This window comes from Carassius auratus, chromosome 28 (genome assembly GCF_003368295.1).
Source record: "Carassius auratus strain Wakin chromosome 28, ASM336829v1, whole genome shotgun sequence".
Taxonomy (NCBI): Eukaryota; Metazoa; Chordata; class Actinopteri; order Cypriniformes; family Cyprinidae; genus Carassius; species Carassius auratus.
The window spans coordinates 19,166,134-19,191,041 of record NC_039270.1 but is presented as its reverse complement, the minus strand read 5'-3'; the positions used below and the strand labels follow the sequence as shown (position 1 = coordinate 19,191,041).

General features: G+C 37.9%; 2 protein-coding genes across 2 annotated transcripts; one reads left to right on the top strand and one right to left on the bottom strand.

Moving 5' to 3' along the window:
* Window positions 1–4,755: 4,755 nt before the first annotated feature.
* Window positions 4,756–14,375, top strand: LOC113047586 (putative short-chain dehydrogenase/reductase family 42E member 2). The gene is made up of 11 exons (XM_026208965.1): window positions 4,756–5,320; window positions 5,947–6,042; window positions 6,256–6,313; window positions 6,644–6,762; window positions 7,491–7,566; window positions 8,535–8,617; window positions 10,149–10,286; window positions 10,391–10,456; window positions 10,549–10,612; window positions 10,718–10,791; window positions 13,806–14,375. The coding sequence occupies exons 1-11, from the start codon at window positions 4,976–4,978 to the stop codon at window positions 14,022–14,024; spliced, it is 1,338 nt and encodes a 445-aa protein (XP_026064750.1). The 5' UTR covers window positions 4,756–4,975; the 3' UTR covers window positions 14,025–14,375.
* Window positions 14,376–16,036: 1,661 nt separating this feature from the next.
* Window positions 16,037–24,908, bottom strand: LOC113047561 (cerebellar degeneration-related protein 2-like). The gene is made up of 5 exons (XM_026208937.1): window positions 24,668–24,908; window positions 23,377–23,489; window positions 20,996–21,144; window positions 20,754–20,921; window positions 16,037–19,457 (listed from the first exon to the last, which is right to left on the bottom strand). The coding sequence occupies exons 1-5, from the start codon at window positions 24,747–24,749 to the stop codon at window positions 18,653–18,655; spliced, it is 1,317 nt and encodes a 438-aa protein (XP_026064722.1). The 5' UTR covers window positions 24,750–24,908; the 3' UTR covers window positions 16,037–18,652.

The following is a 24,908-nucleotide window of genomic DNA, read 5'->3' as shown; positions in this document are numbered from 1 at the left end:
ACCCGAGTAAAAGTTTGCAGCGCACCTGCAAGAAATGATCAGTTGTTGATGTTTAGAAAGGTTCATCCAGGGCATTCAAAACCAGCTGGAGCATTTGCTCAAGATGTTTTATTATACAATCAAGTCCAGTTGCTTTTAAAGCCACAGTGAAATCAGTAAATCAATGAATGACTCAGGCTGTTTACTTTCTTAATAGATATACTACTGTAGTGGTTCTGTAATAGATATACTACTTTTGGGTTCAGGGAGATGTTGAAAAATCCAGCATAGGCTGGTTAGTTTTGAAGCATGGCTGCTGGTTTGAACTGGTTTAAGCTGGTTTCAGGAGAGATTTGATGATAACGTCATTAGGTCAGATCGAGTATAGACCTATTGGACTGCACCATCTAGAGTTTCATGCCAGAATTCTGTATTTGTTTCTGATAGAGCATAATTGTAAAGCTATATAATAATATATTGTCCTTTCATCGTTTTTTTTTTCTTTTTCTTCAGCAGTGCTCTGAATTAGTGGGCTCTCTGATCCAGAAGTGCTCAGGAGAAACGAGAAGCCCATCCATCAAACCCCAGACCTGGACTCGACTCACAACACTTGCTAGACTGGTCAAATCACTGCCTTCATCCAACCATCAAGCATGTGATGCCTGACCTGTCATATACCATCAGTGTGAAATACTATCAGTGTTGGTCATCAGCAAGCAGCAGCAAGGGTCAGATAGCTCACCGAATTAGAAAAATATCCTAATTTGTGTTCAGAAGATGATAAGGTCTCGAATTAATGAATTAATGACGTAATTTTCATTTTGGGGTGAACTAGCCCTTTAATCACCCTCATGTTATTCCGAACATGTATTTCTTTCTTCAGCTGAACACAAAAGAAGATATTTTGAGGAATGCTGATAACCAAACTATTTTGGTGACCATTGACGTCCACTGTATTGGCTAAAAAACACTTATGAACATTATTGGGGGGTAATGCTTTACAAGTAGTGCAACTTACGTGATCAGATGACCTTTTTTCAAGTAACAAGTAAAGTAGCACATTAATTTTAAATTTACAGTGAAGCATCTGAGTTCTATTTTTTATTTTTATTTTTTTTATAAGTAATGCCAGTTCCATTATTTTCCTATTTATTGACTGGCTCGGCTCTCCTGTCCCCGTGCTGAGAAATCAGGAGGAAGTGCAGAGGCAGAGAGGCATTTCCTTCATCCTTCCTTCATCCTTCCTTCATGAAAGGGCCTTTGCAGTTGCCAAAAATATAACATTGAGGATTTTTCTTATTAAAAACAAATAAGCAAGTCCAACTCAGTAACATGATGCATTGCTTTCCATAAAAAGTAATTAAGTAACGCAATTAGTAACTTTTTTTTATGGAGTAACGCAATACTGTAATCCATTACTTTTAAAAGTGACTTTCCCCAACACTGATTGCACAGGTCCGACAATACAGTTTTATTGGGGGCTATCCCTTTAAGGATTCATTGGAGAGATGTTTTCATCATGATGTCTGATGTGAACAGGAAGGCAGGCAGAAGAGCAGAAGGCTCAGAACGGCTCTAAAGCAGATATCCCACCGGGTGTGATGTCTTATCAACATCCTGACTCTGATTATTACAGATCATATACCAAATGCTCTCTATTTGCCATCCAAACCATTTGCTTTCTTTTATACTCCAAATATATTTACTTTTGTTTTATATTGCTCCAAGTTACTCATTCTGTCCACGTCAGATTCTGAAAATATGTCGGTGTCTATATATGCGCCTCAGACTAAATGCTGGACTAATCATGTGACTCATGATGGATTCCTATTTATTTATTTATTTAATATTTAATTAGTCTTTTTTATAGTCCATTCAGCTGATAAAGCTACCGTGTCACAGTCTGTCTTCTTCATGGAAGACGGAAACTTGGGTTAATGGAAATAGATTTGGCATGTTTGTCTTGCCATAGCCAGAATTATGAACACATGAGATCCACACATATTGATTCCTGGCTCTTATTGTGTCATATAGTGTTGATTGTCCTGACTAGGTGTTGTCTTCAAGAAATATTCAAAAACAAAGTGTTAGTCTATCTTAAAAACACCTTTCAAACGAGATGCATTTCTTGAAGCGTGAAGCAGGGCGAAGCCTGCAGGGTGGTCGGGTGGAGAGCAGGGGGCGCCCTAGATCCTAACCACAACCTTTTTATTTATTTACTCACTTATTCAGGATACTGTGTTTCCAAAGATAGACTCACCCCTCATTCTTCACACTACACATTATACGTTACACACAACAAAGTATCAGTATTACAATGGTGTTTTCTACACTCTTCACTAACAAAATACTAAAATGGCAGTATGGCATTTTGGACATGAACCAGTGTGTACATACAATTATACATTTTATATATTGTTCTGTAGCATTTTATCTCAAATGAACGTTCGGTATATAAATATAAATATTTATACAGAAATATAATTATAAGGAGTAAATGAGCTGATTTCAATGTCCAGTGAAGACGCCATGAGCCAGAAAAAGAGAACTTAGGCTAGTTTTTACTATTCAGTGATTAAAAAATATTTAGTGTATTAGTTAGTAAAATTCATAATATTGTATCTGTCTATTGGATGATTACTTTTTATTCAGTGTATGGCTGACATATATAAGACTGAACAATACTTTTAAAACAAATTTTAACCTTGATGTTAATATGCTAATGTATTAAGAAATAAACTAAATTAAATTAAATTAAATTAAAGAAATAAAATAAAAACAAAATACAGTGAGCATTATTGAAAACAAAAAAAAACAAAAAAAAACAACAACAACAACAAACAAATGCAATGAACAATACCAGGATCTGCAGAAGGAGAATTTAGGGAGATTTGTAAAGACATGAGAAAACTAGGCTGTCATCGATACAATCAGCTGTACCATATTATAAAAATGTATCTATACTTTTGATACTAGCTATAGACTAATGATATTTATTTTAGTACATTCTACTTACTTTTTTTCAGTCTTAATTTACTTGTCCATTGTTTTTTTTTTTATCTTTTTTTTTATCTTACTCTTTACCTATAGGTAATACGTATACAGTATGTGCGTATGTTTGTATTTGTGCTTTTTCTGGATATTGTTAGATTGAGAGACGCTATGTCGTCAAGGCTTGTTCTGATTGGCTGAGAGCTCGGGGTTTCACGGTTACGCGCTCAGGTGAGGCGCAGGTGACTGACAGATGCAGAACTTCATCAGAGACACCGGCGGGATGACGCGATGCACGCGCAGCTGACGGACACAGCACACGTTTGATCAGTCACTGACAGGTAAACAACAACAACAACCACCTCCGTTTGCGTCTGCTTTATAGTTTTTATTATAATTATTATTATTATGAAATAAATACAGGGTGCGGGTGCAGAGAAAGCTGGGGCATGCTTAATTAATGAGATTCTAGCTATTAGCGGATATCGATTACAGTTCAAATTTATTATCAAATTTAATTATCTAAGTTTTATATCCGGTAGCCTCTTAAACAGATTATTTTATTATTGATATATCAGTATTTGAGAAATAATAAGACTGTAGTTTCCATTCTGGCTCATACTTTATTTAGCAGAGTTCATGTTTCCATGTTCTTACTAATTACAGAGTAATTCTAATGAACTAAATGCAACTGGTGTGATATTATTTTCTTGTAACTTGCTTGTAAATACTCATAGTTTTATATATATATCAATTTAGTAAATAATTATAGTAACCTGTTACACTAACGTTGTAAAACAAATAATATGTGTTATAGAAATGAAAATGTTTTGGTATATTGTGTGGCCTCCAGTATACTAATATGATTTGATCTGTGATACATTCTTTATAATTATTTTTAAACCATAAAGTAAATATTCCATATTTTCCATGGTACTTTATGGCACAATATACTGTATAACCATATCGTCTAAAAGTTCTGTTCCTAAAGTATGTGTGCAAGATTCACGTTCATGTTTGATAACAGTTTCAAATTATATTGTTTGAATCATAATTTGCAATCCAACCTTAAAGGACCTATCAAGGTTTACTTAGAATTCTATTAGATTCATTGTTTTGTCCTTATTCTTGTTGAAAGTTTATGTAAACTGCAGATGAAACCTCATAAAAAGTTATTTTAAATGTTATAAAAAGTTTGTGTGTTTGTTTTAACCATAAAAAAATGTCACACCAACAAATACTACATTCAATTGTTTATTGGATTTAATTGTATATCAGTGTGTAGGTGTGTGCTGGAAATTGTGAAAAAGTTCCCAATTACTGTTTTCCAATGACTTGTTGAAAATGTCAATGTTGATGATTTTTCTTCATATTCATATATTTACATTTTCATGTCCCTACACTAAAAAGTGTTACCATGTGTTTTTTTTTTTTTTTTTCATTTTTTGACAAAAAAAGTAGAGACTATATATATTTGCTTTCATTAGTTTGTGTTTTATTGGTGGAACACCAAATATATTTTGGAACATTTTTAATTTGGCCATACAGTGGGGTCAAATATTTTTGGCCTTCACTGATTTGTATTATATGGACAAAAAGTAATATAGGTTAATGAGGAAAATATTATTTTTATGTATTTAATTTTAGAGTGAACTATTAAATGAATACAAATTGAGTTATAGTCTTTGAATGGGATATTTTATGCAGTTTTGTGCGGTCAAGTAATAGTGATGGTTTCTGTGTAATTGTAAATCTTGCTGTAGTCTAATAGCTGTGGGACGTGTGTCGTCCCATGTCTCAGTTTTGGTAACGGTTTCGAAGTGAGTGCCCAGTGTGTAAGGAAAAGTTTGGCATCTGCCTCTTTACATGGAGAGGTGAATTATGCATCCATTCACTCGCTCACAGGCAGATCTGTTTCACGGAGGCACTCATTCATTAGACTCTCGCTGTCTCTGATCATCCCCAGACTGGACGCAGTGGAGGTATCTGAAGCCACGTGTGCATTATGAAGGAGAACAGGTCCTCGTGTCAGGTGGAGCAGCTGCCCTGTGCATGTCTGCTAGACTGCCACCGACAGACCCACACCCGCAGCGCCGCAGGGGCCCCGAGCCGACACAGAGCCAACGGGGCGGTGGGCGCCTTGTGCAACAGTCCCAACTGCATGGTGGCCGCCAGGCTGGAGAACCCAGAGCAGGGGCGGCACGGGGCCGGCAGGGTCCTGGTCACCGGAGGGGCCGGATACTTTGGATTCAGGCTGGGCCGCGCTCTGGCAGGCCAAGGGGCCACGGTCTTACTCCTGGATCTCCACAAGCCGCCCTGGGACATCCCTGATGGAGCCGTCTTCCTGCAGGTAAAGTGAAACTGGAGAGCATTGGGCTGAGGGACGTTCGGGCAGCGGACTGTAACAGAAACAGATGGGTGCCAGGTGCAGAATACGCAAGGGGATGCAGGACAACCGCCTCCAGTTTCAGAGAAGAGTTTTTATGACTCGTGAAAGTGAATCTGAAACTGCCATGAAACAAAAACAGAACCATGTTGTAGCTAATGATCCTAAAGCCAGGTTTTGCTTAAAGTGCGGGGCAGGACTGTTCTTACAGCAGGAGCGGAAAACAATATTAAATACAACTAATAACATCATTGTTTAGAATAATGAATTATTATTATTTTTTTGTTTGTTTTTGTTTTAGATGATAAATGACGATCCAAAAATATGTAGGTTTCCATCAAATCTAGAAACATTGTCTAATAGTAAGGATTTAAGCAAATTGTGGTTCTATTTCGGCTAAATCTAAGCTAATTAAGCAAAATAATAAATAATTTCTGCACAGATTGTATTGTTATATATATATATATATATATATATATATATATATATATATATATATATATATATATATATATGTATGTATATATACTTTTTGCTGTTATTGAATAAGCATTGCTATACTTCTGTATATTTCTATCTTTTACTTAAAGATTGATATCCGTGATTATGATGCCCTGTATAAGATCTGTGCTGGAGTGGACGTTATTTATCACACTGCTTCCTATGGGATGTCAGGACCTGAGCAGGTCAGTAAATGAATAAAATGCGTCTAATAAGAGTTCGGTTTATATCACAGAGACAGAGGCAATCAAATAAATTGCATGCAACATTACTTGAGCTTCGATTTTTAATATAACATGAGTATTATTTTCACATTTGTATTAGTCTGAGTGTGAGGGACTGTACTGCTGTCACACCACACCATACTCAAGTGAATTATGTATTTTCATGCTCTGCAGCTGAAGAAAACGCAGATCGAATCAGTCAACGTTTGCGGCACGAACAATGTCATAAATGGTGAGCCGTCATCATTTGATTAACTGATACTGCAACTGTTGGACCTGTTATCCAAATAATGAGTCAAATGCTATTCATAACATTTCACATTAGATATTCCTTATATTTTTCTGACAAGAAGTAGGTGCACTTCTGGTGTGCAGATTATGAGATGCCCACTTTTAACCAAATTCAAAGGCAATCATGTGTATCTTTCATAAGAATGCATTGCGACAAGATCAGTGAAAAAAACTGAGAAGCTGGACAAAGCAAAGAAATGTAAAAAAGTTGAATGCAACTTAAAATGTGCTATTTTGGCCAATAATATCTGGTTTTGTTTGGTGGTTGTAGTCTGTACGGAGCGGGGCATCTCCAGACTCATCTACACCAGCACAATCAACGTGGCGTTTGCTGGCCGGCCCATCGAGGATGGAGATGAAGACTCAGTTCCCTGCGTGCCGCTGGACATGGTGAGACGGACGCTGAGTGTGTTGTGATTTATCCTGCATCCAGTCATTTTCTGAAGTGTTCATATTAATGCATCAGGAGACTTGTTCAACATGAGACTTCTCTTCTATCTAGACGATCTGAACCGCGTCAGACACAAGTCTTATCTAAGGTTGCAAGAAGAATCCCCTTCAGAAAATGTGAAAATCTAATCTTCCTTCACCCATATCCAATTTTTAATTAACACAGACCGATCTGTTACATTAGTGATCATAGGCATCAGATGAGGATGACTTTCACTAGGGATAAGTGTGTCACGTTTGATGAACTCGCTGCTCCTGTGTGCTCCGCTTCACCGTCCCGAAGAACAGTAGACCGAAGTTAAGGAAGGTTAATGGAATCAAATTAGTCCACCTGACACCTCACTCGCGCGATGAAGCCCAAGTGCTGCAAACTTCATACATGAATACATAACATCTGATGAATCATACAACGCTACAGCTTACACACTCATATTTCACTGGGGCTCAGTTGTCTGGCGTGTGATTATATTATATTATATTACAACGGACACTTCATAGTCTAAGCAATTTTACTTGAGATATTTCATTTTAGAGCTGATGTCCCATAAGTAAACATATGTACTATACTATACTATAACATAAGTCATTGTATAGTCTGGAAATGTTAATCAATCAGGTCTTGTGATTTGTTTCATTTTTGTTTGGTTTTTTTTGTTTCTGTCTTCAAGCACATAGACCATTACTCCAGAACTAAAGCGATCGCTGAACGCCTGGTGCTCGCTGCCAATGGAAGATCAACAAAAGGTACGGAAATGGAAACTCGCTGGTCTCTGAAGTCGATCCTGATATTGCGCACAATAGCAATAAGCGCAAGTGGTATCATGTACCCTGCTCATATTGTGTGTGTGTGTGTGTGTGTGTGTGTGTCCACTGCTGATGAAGTATTGAGGTAGAGGCTGCTATGGTAATGACCTGCAACTCAAGCCAGCCGGTCACGCCGACACTGTTTTAAATTTAGACCTAGGCTTAATCATAAAGACAAGCTCTGAGTAAATTTGTAGCTGGTGTGAAGCTTATTTTGTGTGTTTGGGTTCTGTGCTAATAATCACATACCTCCTTTCAGAACATAAAGAGAGAAGCAACTTTTTACCAAGAACTTTGCTATTTTTAGCGGTGTGAAATTGTGTAATTAAATATATTTTCTTTTTTTTTTCATCACTTTGTTTCTGGTTTATTTGCTGAACACATCGCGATCGGTATTACATTTCTTTGATGTCATGAGTAAAACCAAAAAAGTACTATAGTATATATTGGCCAGTGCTGTAACACCATGTACAATAGGATTCTTCAAGTTTCTTTAATTATTGTGTCAATTCTCTAGCAGAAAATACCAGAGGAAATATTACTGATCTGTTCTTGCTTTTTCATTTTTTTATCCTCATGGAGATCTCTCTTATGCTTTCATAATTAAATTCTGAGAAAAAAAAAATATATATATATAATATAGACTTAAAAACGTAATTCAAGTAAAAAAGTCAGATTCAGTTTTATTTTATATTATATCTGGCATTTTTTGCATAATCTTTGTCTTTATGTAGACAAAATTATGTAGAAACAAAATGGTAGAGAGACAGGACCACGAGCTGCAACTCAAACTCGGGTCTTGTTTAGATTATATTTAGGCATCTATTTATTTAATTCTGAATATGAAAACAAAATAATGTAGGTCACTGATAAATCTGTTATGTAATATTGAGGTATTGTTGTTTTAGGCGGTGGTTTTCTTCACACATGTGTGCTGCGCCCCTCTGGTATCTATGGTCCTGAAGAGAGGAGACATTTACACAGGGTGATGGTGAGGGCTCTCATTCTCCTGTTCCATCTTCCCTCTCTCTCTCTCTCTCACGCACACACACACACACACACACACACACGCAAACACACACACACACACACACACACACACACACAGGTCTCAGACAGTTGTACTCTGTGGCCTCAGCTGTGCCACCGTGCCCAGAGCTGTACAATATTAATGGAGTCTGTGAGAGGCTCCTGTAACAGACTGTGCTTTAAACTGTGCCTTTAAACATACAGACACACAACTGTATGTGCTTCTGCTGTAACTGTTTGTGCTTCTGCTGTGACTCTACAGACACACAGGTGCATCTTAATAAAGAAGGGTGGAAAAGTTCATTTATTTCAGAAAATTCAACTCAAATTGGGTAACTCATGTATTAAATAAATTCAGTGAACACAGACTGAAAGTAGTCTAAGACTTTAGTTCTTTTAATTGTGATGATTTTGGCTCACATTTAGCAAAAAGCTAACAGATTCTCAACCAATTAGAATATGGCAATCAGTTAATCATCTCCAAACACCTGTAAAGGTTTTTTGATCCTTCAAAATGGTCTCTCAGTTCACTAGGCTACAAAATCATGAGGAAGACTGCTGATCTGACAGTTGTCCAGAAGACAATCATTGACACCCTTCACAAGGAGCCACAAACATGCATTGCCAAAGAAGCTGGCTGTTCACAGAGTGCTGTATCCAAGCATGTTAACAAACAGTTGAGTGAAAGGAAAAAGGGTGGAAGAAAAAGATGCACAACCAACCAAGAGAACCGCAGCCTTATGAGGGTTGTCAAGTAAACTTCACAAGGAATGGACAGAGGCTGGGGTCAAGGTATACAAAACTACCACACACAGACGTGTCAAGGAATTAACTGAACCACAGACAACGTCAGAGGCGTCTTACATGGGCTAAGGAGAAGAAGAACTGGACTGTTGCCCAGTGGTTCAAAGTCCTCTTTTCAAATGAGAGCAAGTTTTGTATTTCATTTGGAAACCAAGGTCCTGGAGTCTGGAGGAAGGCTGGAGAAGCTCATAGCCCAAGTTGCTTGAAGTCCAGTGTTAAGTTTCCACAGTCTGTGATGATTGGTGTGCAATATCATCTGCTGCTGTTGGTCCATTGTGTTTTTTGAAAACCAAAGTCACTGCACCCGTTTGCCAAGAAATCTTGGAGCACTTCATGCTTCCTTCTCATGATCAGCTTTTTGAAGATGCTGATTTCATTTTCCAACAGGATTTGACACCTGCCCACACTGCCAAGAGCACCAAAAGTTGCTTAAATGACCATGGTGTTGTTGTGCTTGACTGGCCAGCAAACTCACCAGAACTGAACCCCTCTACAGACATACACGTGACTGTCTGTACTTGTGTTGTCAGTGTACATACAGACACATGCATATCTTTTCTACCTCATGTACTTCCACATTCTTGTGTCCCTCAGTTTAGAGTCTGTTATTATCTTTGTGAAGTGCTGATACAGGGACAAAGTTTTTTTTTTTTTTTTTTTTATTATCACTCTCTTCTCACCTTTTTTAGGTGAATGTGGAGAGGAGGTTGTTCAGCTTTCATTTTGGGGACCCTAATGCCAAGATGAACTGGGTACATGTGGATAATCTGGTGATGGCTCATGTTTTAGCAGCAGAAGCCCTCACTGCAGATAAAGCTTTTGTGGCGGTATGTGTGGAATGATCGAATTTATTTTCTCATTACAATCAGCAGTTTTGAACCCAGATCAGTTATAATGTGTTGTACATTTGGTTGTGTTTTTGTTTCTTTAGAGTGGACAGGTTTATTTTATCAACGATGGGGAGTCTGTCAATGTCTTTGAATGGCTGACACCTCTGGTGAGTAGCAGTCAAACCAAGTATTTCAAATGAATGCATGCATATTACAATCATTTACTATTTCAAGGAACTGCACCTTTATTTATCTGCAGTTTGAAAGACTAGGTTATGGTCGGCCTTTGATTCACCTTCCTGTTTCTCTGGTCTACTCAGCAGGTACGAAGAAAGTGTAATTAAAATGTACAAATTTGATTTAAAAAAGGACATTGTTTTGGTTTGTTTTGCAAATACAACTGTATCACGCATTCTTGTGTTCTCCAGCAATACTGATGGAGCGACTGCATGTGGCTCTGAGTCCGATTATAGAAATTCCATTACTTCTGACAAGAAACGAGGTAAATATGTTTCCTCCAGCCTCCACTGCATCATGTCTACGGTTTTCTCTAATCACTTTTTCCTGGTAAAGTGGTTTTGATGCCATCTTGAGAGCGGCCTGACATTTAACTTCGCTACGTATAGGTAATTAAACCGTGTTAGCAATCAGAGATCTCGGGAGAAAGAAACACGTCTAGAGGAACAGTTTTATTTCATTCATTTATTTATGCGAGTAGATCGGGCTGGGTGATAAATTGGATACTAGAGAGTGTCACAATAACTTTGATATTTATTATTTTGACCGTTTCACATTAAAGCTGTTTAATGATTGAGAATCTAAAGTGTGCTCCCGAACTACTTAAATTGAATTCAGCAATAAAAAGTTTGAAGAGTTTATCTTTAACCCTAGTCAAGCTCATATGAATGGTAGGCGCATGTAAATGAATGGTAGATGTATCTATATCGAATGCCAACTAAATATTAACATATAATTGTATAATTTAAGCTATTGCTACTGGCAGATGTACGTGTGTGAGATACACTGCCGATGTTGTTGTGATGGTCACGACTATAGCCCGAGTATGGCATCTTAGGTTACCATCAGCTCTCCTAAACATGCACAGCAGCTCTATCACTCCTAAACTTATCATAATGAACAGAGTTTACGTGCTGCGTTCAGACAGGTCTGATCAATGGCACGAGCAAGCATCTGTATCTGTAACGCACTGTGTCTCCTCCAGCTGTTTAAACATCACAGTTGATTCTGAGAGGGTAGTTAAGGGTGACAAACGAGTTGGCATGAAGGCAAAGCAAGAAAGAAGAGTTGGGTTAGTGGAGCTGGGTGTGGACTGGCGCTGTGTCATGCATTAGTCATGAGAAACAGAAGCCACGGGCTGAAGGGTGATTCTGGTCAGATGGCGGCAGGTTTGATGATTGCATTGTGAATAAAACATGAGACGCCAGCTTCTTGCTGGAGCTTTGAGTTGGAGACGGACGACTGAGGAAAGAAACGCGCACACACACTTGCAAACACTAGTAACAAATGGGTAGATCAAACACAATGGCTATAGCTATCCCAGTTAATAAATCAAATCGTACGGTATATTCAGTGGCCCCAAAACTAATGGGACACTTAAAAGTATAATTCAGCCCAAAATGAAAATTACCCCCTGAATTACTCAGCCTAGGTTTATATGACTTTTGTCTTTCAGACAAATACAGTCGGAGTAAAGAGGTGAGTAAATCATGGGATAATTTTCATTTTTGGCTGAGCTATCCCTTTAAGTCAGTTGTTCTCAAGCCTTCCTGGAGGACCCCTATCCTGAACATTGATATTATGAATGATAAAAATAACAGAAAAAACAGGAAAGAATAAAAACAGATGTAAAGAAATACAATTATAAGCCAAACAATACAAATGTAGAACCCTAAATAATAACAGTTGAGTAATATATTGTGTGAACAGTTTATTTCTGCATTAGCTTTTTCAGATAGTGAAGTGAATGTTGGCACTGAAACCAAACAAACCCCCAGAACTTCCAAATACTTGGCCACTTTATTATTTATATTAATGCTTTTGTCCCTGTATATCACACATTGTTTGGAGAGAGTGTTAGAAGTCTAAACCGTGCTTTGTGGTGTGTTGTCCATTAGATGGCACCAGTCAGTTTCATAGCATTTTCTCATCAGGGGATTATTTGGAGGTCGGCTCCTAAAGTTGATTTGGTCTGGAAGCCCATTTCCGCCACTGAATAAAAAATAAAACAAGGTAATCGTAACTTTTTATCTCACAATTTTTATATATAAAGCCAAGTGAAAATTGTGAGTTCTGAGTTTTTTCTTACAATTGCAAGTTCAGAATTGCGAGTTATAAAGTCAAAATGGTCAGGAATACAGTCAGAATTGTGAGATAAGCGCAATAATGAGAAAAAGTGAGATAAAAAGTCACAATAACCCTGTTTTATTTTTCATTTAGTTGTGGAAAAGTGCTTCCTTAATTTGGAGTATAGTTGGATGGAACCAAGGTTTTGTTGTCTTTTAAAACTGATACCAATTTGTTTAAACAGCTGTGTATTAGATAATTGAATGTATAAAAGTAGTAAGATTTATGTTTACATTTTTTGGGGGGTTGAGTCCCAGGTATAGTGCTGATATTTCCAAATGCTTCACTGTTTGTATCCCTCTGCTTCTCTGTGTTTATAGCAGTCGGAGAACAGGATGTCATTGTTGTACAGTAACTGGAGTGTAACTGTGACTGTTACTGCAGTGTAATTGGTTTTAATACATGGAGTTGTGGTATAATTTCAACTGAAGTGAGAGCTGAGAAAGATGTTTTAATGTTGAGAGACCTGGAATGGGTTTCTCTCCTTGATGTAGGGCTACCCAACAATAGGAAACAACTTAGAAAATCCACTGGACAAACTGGATAAAAACTCAACATCACCTGTTTAATATTGATGAGCGCAGCTGATAAGGGTTATATGGTGGCCCCTCACCGAGCACACACTTTCAGACGGCTCCTGTGGCCCTGGTCTAGACAGCAGTGTGTGTTGGGTCAGGGGCATCTGCTGTGGCTCTCGGCCCAGTGGAGATTTTCCATGTAGATACTCAATCTGCAGACTGGTAAGGGGAGAGAGACTGTGGGGGCATTTCATCGTGCCAGCGGAGCACGGCTACAGAGCAGCTCTATGTAAAAGTAATGCCAGGTAAAAGGAGGTCATTAAAGCCATTAGTAAATGTGAAGCCCTCAGAATCTGATCTGTCAAGTCAAATCCAGAGTGCATCTCTCAACGCAGCGTTCAGACAACCTGTCGGCCACACTTTTTAAAGTGACAGTAGATCAATAATAGACTGAATGTAATGTTTTCACACACTTAACTGCAGGTTATTTACAATTAAATGGAAACGTATCATGCAGTACACATTCAGCACAGTTAAGCGCAGGTCTTTTTCTGAGAGAAAGCAGCACAGTTGTGCTTTGACATCCGTCCTATCATCTCATCTCTGTCTCAGCTGACCTCTGCATCTCTCTCAGGTGAGGAACATCGCTGTCAGTCACACCTTTAAAATCGAGAAGGCGCAGCGAGAACTGGGCTTCAGGCCTAAGAAGTACAGTCTGACGGACTCGGTGGACCAGTACCTGCGGAGCCGAGCGCCGCGTTCAGCGGTGTCGTTCCCGAACACACTGTACCTCTTCCTGCTGCTCCTGGTGGGAGTCATCACCCTCGTGATCCTCTCGGCAGGACGGGAATGAGAAAGAGAAATCGAATGGATCACTTGTAGGGTTTAAATTAGGGCTGGGCGATATTGTGAATTCATCTTATCCTTTGCTATACTTTTTATTTTTATTTTATTCGTTAAACTCATTTTGACTTGAGAGGGTTAGAAGGGATAGTAAAAACTCGTCTTCCAAACACAAATTATGATTTTTTTTAATGAAACCTGAGTGATTTCTGTCCCTCCGTTGAAAGTGTAGGTAACCAACACTTAGAAGATCTAAAAAAGTCATAAAGGCATTATAAAACAAATTCAAATCCAAGTATTATGAAAGAATAGTATTTATTTTTTAGGTGATCAGATTTAACTAAGGCTTTTATTTGCATATAAACACACATGGAGCACATAAAATATAGTAAATATGGAAGTTTAAATATGTGATGAACATTTAGTTCAGCGTGAGTATTTATATGTATAAAAGTATTTAAGTAAATGGCCAATAAATCAATAAAAAAAAAAGATTAATTTGTGCCATTACTCAAAAAAGTTTTAATGGGGGGGGGGGGGTCATATATATTTAGTAGCTATATCACTCACCCCTATTTTGAACTCACAATGTTTTAGCTCCAGATCAGATCCTTAACCACAATGCCGCACTGACTCAGAAACATACTCACTTTTGGTACATTATGTATTTTCCATATAGAGAAGTGAAGCATGTGATTTAGGGTTGGGCTATATTTAAGAAATATAACTCGCAGAGCTGCTTGGGAACAAGTGTATATAGTTGAAATGTTTTGAAATGATGTTTGTTAGTACTTAGGCCATAATTAATGTATTTATAGTTTGAAATAGGCAAAAAAAATAATGCAGTGTGATCTTGGAGGACAGAATAATGTTATGCAAATAAAAAATGTTGTTTGTGATGCTGGAAAAAGTTAGTGTTGGTGAATTCTCCAGTTATGTCTTTAATTTATTTTGGTTGTTTGCCCATGGTCTTCCACAAAATGAAGTGCATTTATAGTTGCGCTTCCTAAATGTGTGCATTGAAAAACGAAACATGTTGATTCAGCACACAGTTTTTTTTTTTTCATTCATATTCTTTTTATTAACACTATTTAACACTTTTGTCTTTGCCTCAGTAAAGAAACTCAAACAAGATGACTTTTAAAGAAGGTATATTAATACTAGAGCACTAATGCTGAGAAAGGCTGTACATGAAGCTGTACACTCATTACTGTGACTTATGATTCTTCTTTCTTTCATTAAACAGTTTAAAGAGTATCGTTTCTGGTATCAGTTGATGAAGTCCATATGAACTGTGCTGGTGTGTGTCGGGGAATGAGTGAGCTCGAGTGTGTATGTGCTCGAATCTGTTGAAGTATTAAGTGTTGAAGTGTGTCATACGTGTTCATATTTCAAAAACACAAGGAACGACAACTCAGACATATGACATAGACATAATAGACGAGTGTGTGTTTGAAAAAAAGAAATGGTGAATGTTTAAAGGGAGACATTGTTAATTTGCTCTGTTGTCTGTAAAGGTTTGGAGGAACTATATTTAACATGCCAATGAACTGTTTTATATTCAGAAGCTGGGCTTGTAAAGGCAAATGTCTACAGATATAATCTAAGATTTGTGTTGTTTATGTTGTTTTTCATCTGTTAGGTTTGGGATATCTTTTAAGCTACAGCAGTGACATGAGAAAACGGTTCATCGGTTATGAATTTCTAAAGCATTGCTTTTTCTTGAACGGTTTACTAAAACTTTACCTCAGCAGCGTTCCAAAATATAGGCCCACCACAAGAGGTCGCCACAAATCAGAAAACAACATCCACGTTTTGTACAAGTTATATATAATATTAAAACAGACAGAAAAAAATGAGGAGAATTTCGTCTTATTTGAAGCCAAGTAAGTGTAGCCCGGAACCTGCGTTGAGCTACAACTTTTTCTGAATCTCAATGATAAAATATTTATACACAAAGACGTAACAAATTAGAGGTTATGTTGGATATTTAATCGATAAATAAAACCAGAACAAGCGTAATTGGTTCATTCATACAGTTTTATTTCCTGGATAACCCAAGTAAGATGTTAGTAATGCCGTTAAGTTATATACACAGATCGCTGATCTGTATCAGGCATCTGTATTTCTGAGAAGAACCTTATTCAGCACCAGTAATAACCAGATTGTGCATTCATTCACTAAGCACATCAAATTTTATAATCTGCAGCTGATTAACAGTAATAAATAATGTAGAAAACTATTCAAAGTCTTTTACTTAAAACACTGAACTCAAGATTTATGCACGGCTGAAACAACCATCAACTGCGAGCGGAATTTAGAGGTAACAGATTCAACTGTGTACATTCTCAACAAATATAAACACGATTTTTTTTATGCGGCTATCACAAATTCGATTGTTTATTCTGCAAGATTTAACTATAAGGGTTAAGAAAGAAATCTAAACAGAGAGATAGTTGCTCCGCATTTAAGATTTGGTCAATTTACCTCTGTATAAGCTACGTTTCAAGAAACACTGCTGAAGAGAAACACTTTTTTTCTTTTTCAAACGAACTCTTTTTTTCCTTCTTTTAATCTTGAGCTCAAGAGCTATATTTTAGCTGCACACTAACATCTGATCATGCACATTACAGCCTTCTAACACAACGCTGACCAAGAAGCATAGGCCGTCATTTTGGATGGCATTTGAAAAGGGCGGGAATTTATGCCAAAAATAGAAAGCAAACTTTCGAAGCGCAGGAACGGCTGCAGTAGGCCTACAGTAGCACCATTTTCACTGAAATAAAGCAATATCAGCAATGGAAAACACCACAATATATGTTGCTCCCTCAAGACAATATTCAAATATTTTTCTTTGTCAGGACCAATTAATCCATATTTCCCTGGGATCTCCACCTGCTATTTAAGATGTCAAGATACGCTTTTTCCTTCTTTCTTTTTCTCTATACACGTCACTTTCCTAGTCATCTACGCAATACGTTGATTTAAAACGTCAATGTCTACTTAAACTGTCCAACTCAAGGCATTTATCAACTTCAAAATGTTACAAAATGAACCTGGACATGGTTGATCCTGATTAAGTATTAAGTTTGGTTATGAAATACACGTTATCAAAGACATAAACCCACAATAAGTAGCTATTGTCTGACCAACTGTTAAACCACTTTGACCGGAGAACTACTTACAACTTACATAAAATGCTCTCCTTTGTGCTGGTGTAACATTTAAGTAACTTACGTAGTCAAATCATCCGTTCAATAGCCTTCAATCCTCAAACGTATAACCCCCTCATTCAGTACATTTCAATGTTTTCATATCCATCAACACATTGGTAACAATCTATTGTTGACATAATCCCACAGGCAAGAGAGAGAGAGAAACAAAATCGGAAAACAATGAATGAATACCAAACAAGAAAATAAATAAAATCTCTGGACGACAGCAACAACGAATGAAATAAAATAAATAAAAATAGAACTAAAACAAAAACAAAACTGACCATAGGCCTGTCGTCTAAAGTGCATCGTTTTACAGTGGTGTTAACATGAACGTCAAAACAAAGTGCTGGGAACTTGAGCGAATGTGGCTGCCAAACGTTTAACTGCGACTTAATCTAAACAAACGATTGACACAAATTCACATGAGAATTTCAAGCATATTTACACGAGCTAACTGGAACTATTTTGCTAGCACATCAATCCATTGAGGTAACCAGACGGTTTATAAAAGCAGCAAACGGTATTGCCTCAAATATTGTTGTTAGTAATGTCATTGAAATCACATGCAGTCTTTTCTTTTAAATAATAATAAAAAAGAATTGTAATATTGCTTGTGATATTTCTCGACGCTAGAAGAATAAGGCTACATATTGTCCTACTGAATTCCTTAATCATATTTGTTAGTTATTTTTTTTTACATTAAGGTTTATCAGATGAATCACACAAAAACATGTCTGAGAAAGAACAGATTTTAATTACTGTAATACGTTTTTGCCCAAAATTTAGCTCGACAAATACTATTTCAATGCATTAATATTTTACAATTAAATTTTGGGAGCATTACTGTAACCAGAATCAGAATTTTCAGAATATTCTGTTATAGAATGCGTTTAATTATCATGAAAATAACATCAACAAATGGTTCTAAAAATGGGCTTAGTTTATTCATATTTATTTTGATTTTGGTGTGAAACTTCTCGTTCTTGGTTTTGTGAGATTCACCCTTTCAGACGTATGATTTACATTAAGTTAATTCGTTAGTAATAATAATTTAGTCTACTGCACATTGGACGGTTGAGTCTTGACCTTCCGCACAGATGTGGTTCTACGAAATCAAGATGTGCTTTCAAACCTGAAGCACAGATGTACTCGGGTGTCACATATGGCTGTATCGCAGAGATCCACACTTCTCATGTGCCTCAATCATTGGAATAAGACTAAGAAAAGTACAAAAACACCGTTCAGGTCTCCTGCATTTGCAGGTTTTGGATGTGGAGGGTTTGGTGGTGTATAGGCACAGGTTTTATAGTGCAATCGACACAAACAAAGACCATGGCGCTATTAAAACTCTCAACACGTTCATCAAGTGAATTCAGAAGCGCTGAAGATCACTACATTGTAGATGCATAATACTGCCAGCTCACTGACTCGGCCCGGCCCTGTTCTCACTCAGGTCCTCTTTGGTTTTCTGAATGCAGGTGAAGATTTCTTTAAACAGGGCCTTGTATTCTGGCTGGTGGAGCTCGTTTGCGAGGCAGATGGTGTCTGTTGTTGTGGTTGCCTGGCTTTTGCGGCGCTGCGCAGGAGCGGTGGGCGTCTGGACGGCTTTGTGACTGAGGCTGTCTGCCCCCTGCTGGCAGCGGCGGAGCAGCTCTTCGTATTTCACCTGTAGCGCGCTATATTGCGCGTCCACCTCATTGAGAAGCGAGATCCCACGCTGCTTCACCGCTTGAGCTCGGCGGATACAAGTGCGCTCGTGTCCGCGCCGGATATCCTCGGCTCGAGCCCCGCGGACGTAGCTGTCGCTGCTGCAGCGACGCCTCCCCTGAGGAAGCTCCGCCTCCTGCTCCTCCTCCTCCACATGCCCCACCCCCACTTTTTCCTCCACGCCGAAGAAAACGCTGTCGGGCAGCATGGCGTCTGTCAGTCTTGCACCAGATGACTCGGAGCGCCACAGCTGCCGGAGCTCCTCCACCTCCGCCTCCAGCTCGGCCTGTCGACGCCGCGCTCCCTCCAGCAGACTCAGACGCTCCTCCAGAGCACCGTTTTCTTGCGCCGTCAGCTCCGTCTCGCGCTCGGCCTCCAGCCGCCGGGCTCGCTCGGATGCCAGCTGCACCTTGAGGTTGTGGAGCGTGTGCTGCAGGGTGGAGTTCTCCTCCTCCACATGTCTGTCATCCAGTGCAGGCCAGGACTTCTCCTCCTGCAGGCTCTCGGAGCTCAAGTACCTACAAGACGACAGGAGCATGAGTCCAAACAACCATTTCTGCAAGAGTCGTTTATATTGACAGAATATATAGATCAATCTGGTACTGAACAGATCCATAATAAACATCATATATGAACATTGTTTTATTCAAAATATTTCATTTATTAATATATTACAATTAATAAAATTAATTGTATTACTCTGACTATTTTATTAATATAAATAGATTCTGTATTATGTAGTTATGTATTAACTTAATTATATTATAGAATTTATTCATTTTAAATGCTACAATTTAATTTAGGCAACACAATATTAATGTAAATAATTTATAAGTGAATATTTAATAATGATTATAAATACTAATGAATATTATTGTATTATAAATATATTTTGTAGTCATTTAATCGGTTTAAATGCCACAAGTGAATGTAGGGAACATAATGTTAATGTATATTATGTATAAGTGAATAATTATTTTATTTTTACAAATATATTCTGTACTCTGGCTATTTATTTAACCATTTGAAATGCTACAAGTGGATTTAGACAGCACAAATTAAAGTAAATTACGTAGACTGGATATTCATTTTGAGAAAGGGTGTTATAAAAATTATAAGTGTTTTCAAAAATAACCTTGAATTAACAGTAATATAAGTAACTACGAAAGCAGTCACTGAAATGTAAAAATAGGGGAAATTTGCACACACAAACTAATATAATCAAATATTAGTTGATACTGTTAAATAACAGACATGGTACCAATATCTCATGCTATTGTGGTATGACCCTCTTTGAATTTGTTTTTCTGAAATGTTTCCACAGAAAACCTCTTGTTAATTGCATCACAGGACCTATTGCACACGGTTTACTTCTAGCTCTATATTAGCCTCTGCAGCACTGAGGGATTAGATCAGGGATTAGTGGATTAAGGGCCAGGTCAGATTATGATGTCTGGTTTTAGAGGTCCTTAAGATGCCCAGTCAGCACGTACTAACTCTGGAGTACACAGATCAGAGAGGTCAATCATGAGCTGGACGTCACAGAGAGCCCACTTCAATTAGTGCTGCATGAGGCCACATGCCCTTAGCATAATTACAGGCTCTACCCAAATTAAAGTCTCCATAAAACGGCTTGCCAAACACAAATTTCCTTCTGAAGCTGATGCATTGCCAACCAAAACAGAACGTATAAGTAAAAGCAAGATCTTCAGCACGACTCTCCAGTGACAAGCTGAGACAGGAGTGCATGGGTGTTTGCGTGATGCTGATGTGAATGATAGGTATTTGTCGGCGTCATTTGGCTCCAGACTCACTTGTCTTGTTGCAGATCATAGATTTCTTTCAGACAGGACATGCTTTGGGCCCCGAGGCTGCGGCGCGCAGCTGCCAGATCTCTCTTGGACTGAGACACCTTCAGCTCGTCCACCTGCTTCTGAAGACCCTCCATGTGAGTCTGCAGCCCATCTATGGTCTCGGTTAGACTGCAGATCAAGAACAATGAATCGACGCGTGTTCAGACTTCAGTAGTAGCTGAGAGATCTGGACGTGTCCTCACCTCTGGATCCGGTGCTGGGCCGTGCGGTTCTCCAGCACCAGCCTCTGGTTGCTTTTCTCCAGGTCTCGGGCTGCTAAGTCCAGCTGCTCATAAACCTTGGCATGCTGGTCGTTCATCTGCCTCAGGAGATCCACCTGCTTGGTCAGGTACTGCGAGAGGCAATATACACAACACAAGTTTTCAGATATTTCTGTCAACCAGACTGATCAATATAGAAATTACTTCGTACAGCTGGAAAATTATGTTTCACATTTAAATTATCCGAAGCGACTTACAGTGCATTCAGGATACACAATTTTTTTTTACCAGTATCTGAGTTCCCTGGGAATTGAACCCACAACCATTTGCACTGCTAATGCAATGCTCTACTAAGCCACAGGGACAATTTTTTTTTTTTTTTTAAGCAAAAACTGTTGGGACTGGCAAGTTTGAGTCATTCCTGTGAATTGGTTCACACTGTCCATTTTAAGTAACAGATTCATAACGGATTCAACTATTTGCTTGCATAATCAAAAAAATCTTTTTCCTTTTTTTTCATCTAGGGAAACTTATAGTTTCTGTAAATTAAATTAAATCAGAACTCAATGACATTTTGATATTCAATAATCAATTTACATAACTTTGGGTTCTTCAAAAGGTAATATTTTTGAATTTGAATTTTGAATTTTTTAAGCTTATTTTGACATTATTAATCATTTTAAGTAATATTGAGGACCCCTTAGAAGATTGCTATACTTCATAATTGCGTTATTTCCAACACCTTCTTCAATTAAGGTCAAAATCCTTCAGAACATCAACATTTACAGCCATTTTTAGCTATTTCCCAGCTTTACATGCACAGAATGGTCGACCAAATTTGGTTGTTACTGGTAGTAGTACAGAAAGACACAAAAATTTTACATTTATATATAGATATTGATTGCAAACTAGTATTTCTTATTATATTATTTTAATGTGTTACCAATCTTAAACACACTGGTGTTTACTGCACTTTGTTCTTCTTCTAGTTCTTTACCTACAAGTCTCACACATTCACAGAGCTCACTTCCACGTTGCTAAAAAAAAAATGGTGGAGACCACAGACTTTCGTCATTCAGAGCTAGCCGATGCTAAAGATGCTCTGAAGCAAACCACAGGCCACTTTTCACAAGATACAAGGACATTTCACAAGCTAATGCAACGGAGGCTTTCTAAACATTTCCCTGCTCTTTTGTCAATGTTTCACTACAAGAGACGGAAGAGTTACTCCTTGTTGCAACTACATACTTCCCACTACATTGTTACTACCAATGTTTAACTTGATCGATTATATTTGAAAGTTATAAAACCAGGATCAAGTAAACAAAGATTTAAGATCAAAGACCGAATGCTATCTTACTGAGTACTGACAGGTGTAAATTATTCACTGCCTCTATGCTACACTGAAGTATGCAATGCATTATGCATCAATTGACATTTAAATCAGTAATGCGATACACTGTTTGAGATGCCATCATCACAAGCATGTGAACAAGGCATCCAGTTATAATATTTAAAATAAATGTTTTTTTTTTTGTGTTTTTTTTTTTTTTGTATCATTCAATGTATGTTTACTCTTTCTGTTGTCTAATCAAATAATGGAGATCGCGTTTGTAATTCAGCAATTCAACAATAACACTAGCAGGTGAAATAAAGCTGTTTGCACTGTGGGATATTATGCGCACTGTGCTTTGTTACACACATGCAAATTATGGCAAATGTGATGTGATAAGGTATTCTGCTCTTACAGAACATATGCCATCTGTTCACAGTATTTATATTATGTATACACGGCAAAAATAATGAGAATATGACGCCATTCAAACATTATCCATTGAAAGTGACTGACATGAGATAATAACAGGACAACACAAACACTGTTAATGTCTCATCTAACCACTGGGGTCACGCCACACACCGTTCCAGTTTCAGAAATAGCACTAGTCCCTTCTGCACGATGTCCTAACCGTGACGAGGAAAGAGGATCAAACAGGAAATCTCCCGCTGTTTACGCATTTCCATGAAGGGAAAGACCAGTGGAGTACAGCAACAGTGAAACTAAACTCGTTTCTACCTTTTTTTACTGGATAGGTAGCAGATAATGTGATTTTTATGTTTAAAATCAAGATTTAAGATCACAATTCATAAGAAAATGCATTGTTTAAAGGTAACTGCAAGGTAATCCCAGTTTTTGACCAGTTTACACTACTTTCTCCTTCCACTTTTGTCACATAAATACACCGCATCAACTACTCGTACAATACAAAGACCCAGAACAGGACATTTCGGATCTACAGCACATAAGATCTGTGCCATGTGGGAAGATGTGTTGGATTTTGGGGGAGCTGTGGGAGAAGCGTCACCTCAATCTCCTGCAGCTGCTCGTGATTGGTGGAGTACATCTGCTGAAGGCCCTGCTCCAGCTCATGGTTCCTGTCCAACAGAGTCTTGCCCAGCTCAGCGGCCAAATGGAGATCTGTCCCACACACACACACAGAAGACAGAGCGGTAAACATCGAGCAGACCTAGTGGGCGTTATTCTGCCAAGCCCAGCGGCAGACGCACAGTCCACGTGAAGAACAATAGAAGCTTTTTTCAGGGATGATTCAAATGGACAATAATAGTGTTTAAACTAGTAGTTCCTCTAACTTGACTGGTACTGCATGATGCTAGTCATACAGTCATGGGTTTGACACGCGCATGCAGTGCTAAAAGAAGTCATTTGAACATAAAGAAATATTATAGATGCTATGAATTAAAGCATCTGCCAAATGCAAAAAAAAAAAAAAAAAATTCTAGTTATCATCATCGAAATAATAAAATACATTAAGATCTGAATAATAATAAAGCAAGTATGATGGACATAAAATTGCAGAAAACAAAGAAGCTAACATCATGTAGTACACTTGGCTTTCCTTGTGTATTTGTATTTTTTATGCCTGAATATTTAAAACCAAATGGTTTACTCGTCACAAGTTTGACATTATAAACAAATGATCAAATATTAATATTCAGTACACTATAATATGAATACACAAACCAAACGTGTTAAAGTAGGTTTCAAATGCTTTTTTTTTAATTGCAGAAAAAGTAACATACAAATAATAACAATACAAATTATAAACAAGAACCACACACACACACACACACACACAAAAAGCATAGCTCACGTTCAATTTTAACAAATAAAGATATTACAAAGCACAAGGGGGAAGCTTGAAGATTGTATCATAGTATATTTAAACCTGTCTTTAAACAGACACATGAAATATAAACGTCAAAATCAGGACAAAACAAATTCAACATAGGAGATTAATTAAGATATATTTTTGTGTGTGTGTGTGAAATGTTAGTATGTTTCAAATGTGTCATCATCCTCGGCTGATGACGTCAGAGTGCGCATTAAAGGCTTCACATGGGCGTGACCTTCAGTTACATTACTCTCATTTCACATTACCTTTATTAAGAAATGCCTCTTTCATTTCACTCAGGGTTTAAACACTATCGCTTCCCCTAAATATTTCACCTGACCTCTGAGAAAAAGCCACGTCGTATTGATGCGGACGCATTTCTTAGCTCAAAGAAACGTGTTTTAATGAAAAATACACGCATGTACGATCATTTCTCAATGTACACATTATTGTCGAGTCTTACCATGCTCCAGATCTTTCCTGCTGTACCACAGCTCATCTTCATTGCGATCAAACTCCTCTTCTACTATCACGTCCGTCAGCATCTCGACTCCAGTGAAAAGCTTTAAGCCCGACGATTATTTTAAGACATCAGCACTCTTTGTCTGATGGATAAACACCGGTGAGCGACTATCCCTAGCGGTGTGACCCGGCGTCTCTCTACAGCAACGTGGCAGACTCCGCTTTAGAGAGCGGACTGGATA

Bases quoted from the DNA above. Each gene is read 5' to 3' on its own strand.
- LOC113047561 (XM_026208937.1), bottom strand. From the start codon at position 24,749: ATGCTGACGGACGTGATAGTAGAAGAGGAGTTTGATCGCAATGAAGAT. The intron at 21,145-23,376 runs GTGACGCTTCTC...TGCCTCTCGCAG, and splicing joins AGCAGCTGCAGGAGATTGAG to TACCTGACCAAGCAGGTGGA. The intron at 19,458-20,753 runs GTGAGTCTGGAG...GTCGTCTTGTAG, and splicing joins TATGATCTGCAACAAGACAA to GTACTTGAGCTCCGAGAGCC.
- LOC113047586 (XM_026208965.1), top strand. From the start codon at position 4,976: ATGAAGGAGAACAGGTCCTCGTGTCAGGTGGAGCAGCTGCCCTGTGCA. The intron at 8,618-10,148 runs GTGAGGGCTCTC...CACCTTTTTTAG, and splicing joins GACATTTACACAGGGTGATG to GTGAATGTGGAGAGGAGGTT. The intron at 10,287-10,390 runs GTATGTGTGGAA...TTGTTTCTTTAG, and splicing joins CAGATAAAGCTTTTGTGGCG to AGTGGACAGGTTTATTTTAT.